The following is an 8,551-nucleotide window of genomic DNA, read 5'->3' as shown; positions in this document are numbered from 1 at the left end:
CATGCAAATATGTTGGGGAATAGCAGAGGAATGAGAAAGAATTGCTGTGGTTGAATCAGGCAATCCAGTTAGAGGATGCAGCAATGGTCCAGGGAGAGATGATGCTGGCTGGGACAGAGGTGTGTAGAACGTGTGCAGAGTTTGGATATGATGCAGAGGAGTGATGGAGCAGGCTTCGACTGGCCCCTGAGGGCCCTTGTAAAGTTTCAGTTTTTCAGTCTGGTTGTTAAACTGTTGGTAACTTGAAATTGACCACATTGGGAGTATTCATACCACAGAAATTGAGAAGAACCACGGATCTGGCTTTTTCCCTCCCCTTTCAAAGTCAAGTGTTCAACATTTACCTTTTCACCAGTGGACATGTGCACTTGGAAACCAGAATTATTTATGGGATGTAAAGAATAAACAAAACACAAAGGACTCCAAGGCTTTTAGACTGTCACAGCACTGCCACCATGAGCCAGAGGACTGGAAGAATGCAGGGTGACAGACAAACTGCTGCTCCCATCACAGAGACAGGAGGACAAACTTCTTTCTGGGTTTGAGGAGTAGGGCACTTAGACAAAGGGGAAGGAGAATAGCTTTTCCTATTGAAGTGGGATGGGGCTTCCCATCTTCAGTATTCAGGAGACCCCAGACAAGCTCAGCATGGCTTGGGGTTTGGGGTCAGCTGGGATCCAGAGACAGGAATGCCCTGAGAGCCTGGCCAGGGGTCTGCTATAGGGCCTGTCCTGAGGTGATGGATCTGAGTGTACTCAGGCACTTATGTTTGGCTTTTTTTCCCCCCTTCTAGGAAGGTGTCACAAGTCAGTCCCCAGCCTGATCCCTTGGCCGATTCAGGAACACAAAAGAAGACCTGGCCCTGGGCATCAAGGACGGACTGTCCTGACCCAGGAGCCTGAGGCACTTGGAGCCAAGTCTGTGGAAGGTTCTCTCTGGCTTCTTCTCTCAGGCTAAGCCCCTCGAGGAAGGAAGGAGGCAGCAGAGACTGAGGGTTCCACGAGACAGGGAAGAAAGGAAGGCACTGAAGAGAAACTTAGCCACATTTAATCATCTCTCTGCTCAGCATTCCTGAGAGCCTGTTATGTCCCCACTGCTGGTCTTCTCCTGGGACTTGTGTCCCTGAGATGGAGCTCTGCCTGCTCAGCTCCACTCCAAGTCCCAGCTCCTCTTCCGGAGTCCTGACTCCCCTTCCTGAGTCCCATCTGCTCGGATACCTGGAGGGTGAGAGTGGGAAAAGCCTCAGAGCAGCCCATCTGGGGCTTCTCTTCATACTCTACCATGGGCATAGCTTTGGCCCCATGGACACCAGAGATGTCTATGTAACCTAGAGATGGCCTGCAAGGGAGGTTGCCACTCAGCTGCCCCTCACCCAGCCCCCTCTGCCCGCATCCTTCCTGGGACCCTGAGGGTAGTGTGGAACCCTCTGAACACCCTAGCCCATCTCCCACAGCACCCACACACTTCCTTGCAGTTGAGAGTCCCTTAGAGCATTCTGAGACTTCCGAGGGCACCAAGGCAGGTGTGTCACCTTCTGTAAAGTACACTAGTCTAACACTGTTTGGCAGGTGCACTGGCCCCCTGCTGGCCTTGCCCTCCCTCCCCCACACTTACAGTCAGGTCTTCTGCTTCCTGTGGACATAGACAGCAGTGACACCAACCACCAGCAGTGTCTTGGGGCCCAGGAAGAAGGCTACCAGGAGGGGCCAAGGAGGAGGCAGTGCCAGATCTAGAAATCAAGACACAGAGGAGCCATGAGAGGGCTACCCTGGAGTCTATTCCAGGGGCCCCCACTTACCCCATCTGAGGCCACCTGGGCCCATCTATACCCTGAAGATTTTGAGTCTGCACCCTACCCAGCTGCAGCCTGAGGGAGAAGGCAGATAGAGGCTCCACATTCTCCCTCAGCCTGTCCCGGGCTGCCAGGTCATCCTCCAGCAGCAGAGGGGTGTGGATGATGTTCACTGAGGGGTACAGATGCCTGAGTTCCTTACTTTGCCCTCACAACCATGGGGGCAGGGGTGATTAACCTTGTTCTGATGGGAAACTGAGGCCCAGAGAGGGCAGGGAGGCTCACAAGGTCAGTGGGCGCCAAACTTAGGGACGTCCATCACTGGCGTGCCTTAGGATGACTTCTAGGACTGGGTTGTTTGGACCAAGACAAGTCCAGTCTCCCAGTTTCATAGGAATGATGATGAAAGGGCGTGCAGGGGAGGGGACAGTTTCACAGTGGAAGGGCTGCTTAGCCCCAGGGGTAGGGGGGCCTCATGTTCTCAGGAGCTGGGGGATCCCTTGAGGGGCCTGACCTAATGAAATCTGCTGGCTGGAACAGACCCCGGGGAGTCAAGGGAACAGGTCTCAGGCCTGGGAGGCCTCTAGCCCCACCTAGAGCACATGCCCCACCGCAGCGGTCTCTGCCATCTTTCTGGGGGACGCAGACAGTTCAGGGGGAAACCTTCTTTAGCATGTTTGTATTTTTACAGTTTTGTTGTTACAATGAAACAGAGATATTAAAATATGTTTTTTACAAATTAAATGGTGCTGGCTATAAGAGCAGAGTGGAGAGCTCAGCGTCTGTGGCTGCTGCACTGGTGGGTGCTGGCAGTTCTCAGCTGAGGGACTTTCTGGGACTTTCTTGGCCTTGATGAGAACAACACTGCCCAAGTGCACTCCTCGGTGTGAGCCCATCTTGCCCAAAGGCTGGGAGAATCAGGGGTTTGAAGGCCCAGCCCCTTCCTCTGAAGTGAAAACAACTGTAAAGAACCCCCTGAAGCAGCTGAGTCTTTGTCACCCCCGGGTGGCCCAGCATCTCCTTCTTTGGGTCCTGTCTGCTCACACCCTCAGACATGTCCGCCCTGATGGAAATCTCAGATGCTTCCTGCTTTCTTGTATCCATCTTAGAGTCTCCTTCCAGGGAAATGGGCCTCAGGGAGAGTTTAACAGGAGGTTCAGGTGTGGCTTGAGATCAAAAAAGTTGAAAACTCTGGTTTAGACCAATCACCTGGTCTAACGGCAGGAGGTCCTCAACAACACCCCCAATTGCTCCTCAGGCCCTGGTTTTTCCTGTAAAACTCAAAATTCATTAGGGAGCTGAAGCAGGGAAGGGGTCGTAGATGAACAGGAACTTGTATGAGGTGAACGTGCAGAGAGGGCTTGTGATTACTCCTGGTCCCTTATATCAGAGCAGGACACAGAGGGGCTGGCGCTGTGACTGGGATCAGCCGTCTTCACTGAACCATCTTAAACTCTACTTCCCTTTTAAAATTTCACACAGTAGATGCCCGAGTCTGGTGGCATGAGGTTGCAGATATGGATGAAAACGTAAAGAAGGATCAGAGACCAGGCAGGGGTAGAGTCAGAGTGGGATGGAGGGGGCAGGGTGAGGAGGAACAACCGGAACATAGTAAATGTCAGGGGGCGAAGGCAAGAGGCAGGACACTGTGAGCAGGTGATCCCTCCCTTCTTTCCTTTTTTCTCTTGCGATATACACGGTTATAAAAAGATCTGCCCAAGTGTGCACCAAACTCTTAGCATGATGACTCTTAGAGTGGGATTTGAAGAGATTAACTGACTTTACAATTCTGCTTTCTATTTATAGACTTCTAGATTATTTTATAATAAGCGTGAATGCTACTTTTAACATTAAAAAAAGATAAAATTTAAAAATCTGTAGTAAACTCACCAAGGGTGGCATCTAAGTCCTGCTCCAGGGCATAGCTTCTGGTGACCGGTGCCTGCCCATTGTGCTCCACCTGGCAGGTGACCACCACACTGTCCCTGTGGGCAGAGGAGGTCACCAGGAGCCAGCTGGTCCAGTTGTAGGTCCCATCCTTGTTCTCTATGGGGGTCGAAGTCATTTCTGTTCGGGACACATTTCCGTTCTCCAACCAGGTCAGGTGCAGTTTCCCAGGGTAGAACCTCTCCACCTGGCAGGTGGCCTGGTTCCCTGCTGTCATGGGCTGTTGGGTAACCTTCAAGGTGGGTGGAACTGAAATAGCACAGAGAAGAAGCTCTGACCTTATGGCACAGGCAGGTCACAGAAGATGGTCTGGGTAACTTAACCCCCCACACACACCAGGGCAAGGGCATCACCAGACAGTGCTAGGGTGCTCGTGCATATGAGTGAATGGGCTAAGTTTAACACTAGGCACACAGTAGGTGATCAATGACTGGTAGCACCTATTAGGGTAATAAGGAGTGAAATCAACAAGCACCACCCCCGGGGTGCACTCAGAATGTAATAACTATAGCAAAAGAGATGAAACTGCCAAGCGCATGGGGCGTGGCTCCCAGCAGGTGCTGGGAAACTGCAGTTGCTATAGGTGAAATCAACCAATCTACCAGGTCACAGTATTGGCACATGGTAGGTATTTGCCTGGCAGATGCCATCGGAATGAGAGTAAGTGAGAGGCACAAGTGGGCACAGGGTAGGTGGGCAGGACAGTTAAGAATTATATCCAGGCAGTTTAAGCCCTGGAACAAATGATGCTGGTCCCCACATGCCGTGCCCTGGAGGTCTCTCCCATTTGGAGTCGGGCTTAGATGCCACCCCTGGGGAGGTTAGTAAAATTTTTAAATTTACCTTTTAAGAAATGTTAAAAGGTATTAGGGCTTGATATAAAATAACCTAGAGGTCTATAAATATAAAGCACAACTTTAATGTCAGCCCATCCTCTCAAATCCCACTGGCTGCAGCCTTATGCAAGGGTTGGACTGGGTGTGGGCTCCTCTACCTTGGATGGTCTCAGACAAGTTGGCAGTCCCACGGAGAGGGATCTCCTCCAAGGTGACGTGGGTCACCTCACAGATGACCTGAGAGTGGATGTCTCCAGGGTCCAGTGTCACCCTGGCTGTGCTGTGTACATGGTAGGAGGCCTTTTCTCCTGTGGAGTCTACAGTGGTCTGGACGTCTGAGAGCTCATTCCCATTTTTGAACCACCTCAGGGTGATGTTTCGGGGTGAAAAGCCATGGGACTCGCAGGTGAAGTTCACTGTCTGCTTAGTTGTGGCCCTTGCTGTAGGGCCCGATACCACGGGGACAGAGGGTTTGGCTGAAAAGGAGCATTTATAAACAAGAGGCATGATTGCAAGGACCATCACTGATGATACTCATGTGATACTGTCAAAGATCTTCACAGACATTAGTTTTTAATCCCATGATAATGGTATGGACGTGGTGTCCTTCTTGTCATTTCACAACCTGTGCACAAAGGCTGGAGGAGGTGAGAGACCAGCGTGAAGTCAGGCAGTGAGGAGGGGGCAGGCCCAGCAGAATCCAGGCCTGCAGCCTTCAAAGTACTTCTCTCCACACAGAGTCATTTCCCCCAATCTCAGCACAAGGACAAAATTACCTATTGGTCTCTTGGTATTAACTGTTCCTAGCCGGCCTCCCCGACACCCTGCCAACCCCAGAGGGAGCCTTTATAGAAGTCAGTGCAGGGAACAGATGACAATGTGGCACTACCCTGAGAGCTGGCACCAGGCTGAACAGCCCACAAAAGGGGTGGCCTGGCACATCCAGCTCCTCATCTGTGAAATGGGACAGCAGCATCTCTCCTCCCCCAGTTGCAGGGAGGCCATGGAAGCAGTTTCTCTTTGGATAAATCCCAGAAGATGTGTCACAAAAATAAACGGGCACCATCAATCTTTAACCTAGGGTTTATATATATCCCGAGGTTTCCAGTAAGGTACTTAAGGTTCGGGAGGTTGTGGGAAGATTGTACTCCCACCTGCTGAAAATCAAACCCCAGAATGTGCCAGTAGCCCTGGATAATGTCTGAAGACAGGACCTTCTGGATTTCCACATCTCTCAGCTGGGAGTACCATTAGGCAACCATGCAGAACAGGTTTGCAGTTTGGGGTTCCTGCCCAGCCAAAGAACTGCCTCCCAAAATAACATTTCGTGGAAATTTCCCCCATAAAACTTCTGCATTTGCCTTAGGGGACACTATTCAGGGCTGCCCTGAGTCACTCAGGGTACTTGAATTGTAATTCTTTGTTTCCCAAATAAGTGTCATTTTCTTGGAACTCCCTATCAAGCCCTTTGTGGGTGTTGTTTTTAATAATAGATCTAATCTGTGTGAAGTCCCGACTTGAAAGAGAGAAGTATTTTTTTGAATTTGGGTCTTTGGAGGGGTCAGATTTGGGTTGAAAACATAGATGGCTGAATGCTGAGAAAGTCAAAGGTGGTTAATTTCTAAGTGTTAATTAATTGTGAGAGACATAGACCCAGGCCACTAAGCAGGAGAAGTACTTCCGGGGTCCTGAAAGCACATAAATTGCTGAATCAGAAAATGAGGGCAATTTCTTCCTGTAAGTGGGTCCTAAAGGCAGTCTCCAAACCAGGGGTCCTCAAACATTTTAAATAGGGGGCCAGTTCACTGTCCCTCAGACTGTTGGAGGGCCAGATTATAGTTTAAAAGGACAGGCAGCGGCTAAGCAGGACAGGCAGTGTCAGCAAAAATACCCTGCGGGCTGGATAAATGTCCTGGGCGGGCTGTATGTGGCCTGTGGGCCGTAGTTTGAGAACGCCTGCTCCAAACTGTTGATTTTTACCACGCACGTTCTATAACCTTTATCAGGAAACAAATATGACACCATTTGTCATATTTGTTTCATCAACTTTCTCTCTAACATCAACTTTCTCTCTAACACTCATCAAACATAAAGTCACATAATCAAGACACCAGCAGCCCAGACATCCCTCAAGGGATGGAAGGCTGTAAGTATTCCCCGTCAATGGAGGGGTCCTCAGCCTGACATCACCTGCCCTCCTGTGCCCTCAGCTCTGTGATTCTCCCATCCCTGAGAGGGGTCCTTCATGAGCCCCTTTATAAGATGAGCCTCAGAGAAGACCTGGCTGGTGAGGGCCCAAAGTGGATAAAATCCCCACCCTGGTAAGGTAAGTGAGGGCGAGTGGACACACAGAGCCTGGCATGTAGTAGGTGCTTAATAAAGAACATCCACCGCTGTTATCGTGAGGTCTGGGCACCACTGGTTCTGAAACTACACATTTATTCTTTAGGGAGCAGAACACAGCAGAGTGGAAATACCAGGAAAAGTCTCAAATCCTGCCCCCTGCTGCGCTGTGAAAACCCACAGGATGACAGGAGCAGAAACCACCCAGTGACCTTCTCCACCTCTCCTGAAAATCCCCTCAGGAAACAGGTTTGGTAAATGGGGTTCAAAACACAGACAAGATCCCAGGTACCTCCCTCCAGAGGAGCCATTTACAAGAGCTGGAAGCATTTTGCAAGGAGCAGGGGGTCCTCAGTGACATCTTGGTGTGTTGAGGCAGGGAGGGTTCTGGGGCTGAATCCTGACGATGTGCTGGGATTGCAGTGCCTGTGTAGACACGGGCTTGTCTAATATGGGAGGTTCCGAGCACTGAGGCTGGATATGAGCAGGACATTTGTCCTGGTTGCCCTCTTCAGACCCTGAGACCTGCTCCATGGGAAGGGCCTGGGCAGGGCACTGTGGCCTCCACAGACGGACAGCACAATCTGCTCAGAAGCCCCAACACCCAGAAGAGCAGTTATTTCACCTGACATCATAGAGGACCCCCTTTTCTGGGGCAGGGGGCACTCAATTTGTTCTCTCTGCCCTGGCTGTGTGTTAGAATCTTTGGAGTCATTAAAAACTTCAGGTGCCCAGATTCCTGCTAGACCAATTAAATTGGCATTTCTAGGTACGCTGGGTCTGGGGACTTTTTGTTCAAAGTTTCCCAGGTGACTCTACAGAGCAGTGGCAGGTAAACCCCCAACACCCCAGTGCCATTTGCACTGAGGCCTAGAGGGGAAGGGCCCCACCCCGTCTCGCGACCCGGCACATGAGGTGCACATGCTCTGAGCACCGCTCTGAGTACTTTGTGGTTTTGACTCCTTCAGTCCCTGCCCCTGCTGTCTGGGGCCAGTGTTGTCACCCACAAGTGAGGACACCAGGTCCACTGTGGTGCATCAGCTCACCTGAGGCTACAGGCTGAGAGGTGGCAGAGCTAGAGTGTGGTCCAGGCAGTGAGACTCCGAACCCTGCTCTCCTAACAACGGCGCCAAGACATGTGCTCATAGTAACCCCAAGACCACCACTCAGGGCTCTGAACGTGTCCCCTCCAGTCCTCACAGCACCCCCTAGGGTGGCCATGACCATCACCTCCTAATAGATAGGGAACCTGAGGACTCAAGGGAAGCCAAGACCTGGCCAAGATCACACATCCTTGATGACAACCCCATGGCTTACTGAGGTCTCTTCTCTCCCCAGGGTTACTGTGTCCTCAGAACACCCTGGAAGGTTTGGTGCAATCATCCACGTTGTACATATCTTGAAATTGAGGCTCAGCAAGGGGGGCTGGGTTGCCCAAGATCACACGATGTTGAAATATCACCTCGGGGGGCGGAGCCAAGATGGCGAACTGCAGCCAGCTTTTTACAGAAGCTCCCGTCCAGAAGGAGGCTGAAAGGACAGAACCTTAGCAAAGTAGCTGATGGTTTGGAGCAGAGACAAGAGAGAAGATTGAAGAGTGCACTTCAACCTTCCTGAGGCGAGCTGCGACCCT

At 51.2% G+C, this 8,551-nt stretch overlaps 1 protein-coding gene across 1 annotated transcript in view; it reads right to left on the bottom strand.

Moving 5' to 3' along the window:
* Positions 1-1,060: 1,060 nt before the first annotated feature.
* The window catches only part of LOC100952399 (signal-regulatory protein beta-1-like), a 58,171-nt gene continuing 50,680 nt past the window's right edge, over positions 1,061-8,551 (bottom strand). Inside the window, exons 3-6 of the mRNA XM_023512248.1 lie at positions 4,734-5,051; positions 3,683-3,988; positions 1,615-1,729; positions 1,061-1,217 (exon numbers count right to left, since the gene is read on the bottom strand). Coding sequence (XP_023368016.1) covers positions 1,617-1,729; positions 3,683-3,988; positions 4,734-5,051 — 737 coding nt within the window. The 3' untranslated portion in view covers positions 1,061-1,217; positions 1,615-1,616. The remainder of the gene's footprint in view (positions 1,218-1,614; positions 1,730-3,682; positions 3,989-4,733; positions 5,052-8,551) is intronic.

This window comes from Otolemur garnettii, unplaced genomic scaffold (assembly GCF_000181295.1).
Source record: "Otolemur garnettii isolate 467f Iridium unplaced genomic scaffold, OtoGar3 scaffold00025, whole genome shotgun sequence".
Taxonomy (NCBI): Eukaryota; Metazoa; Chordata; class Mammalia; order Primates; family Galagidae; genus Otolemur; species Otolemur garnettii.
This window is presented reverse-complemented; position numbering and strand designations above follow the sequence as displayed.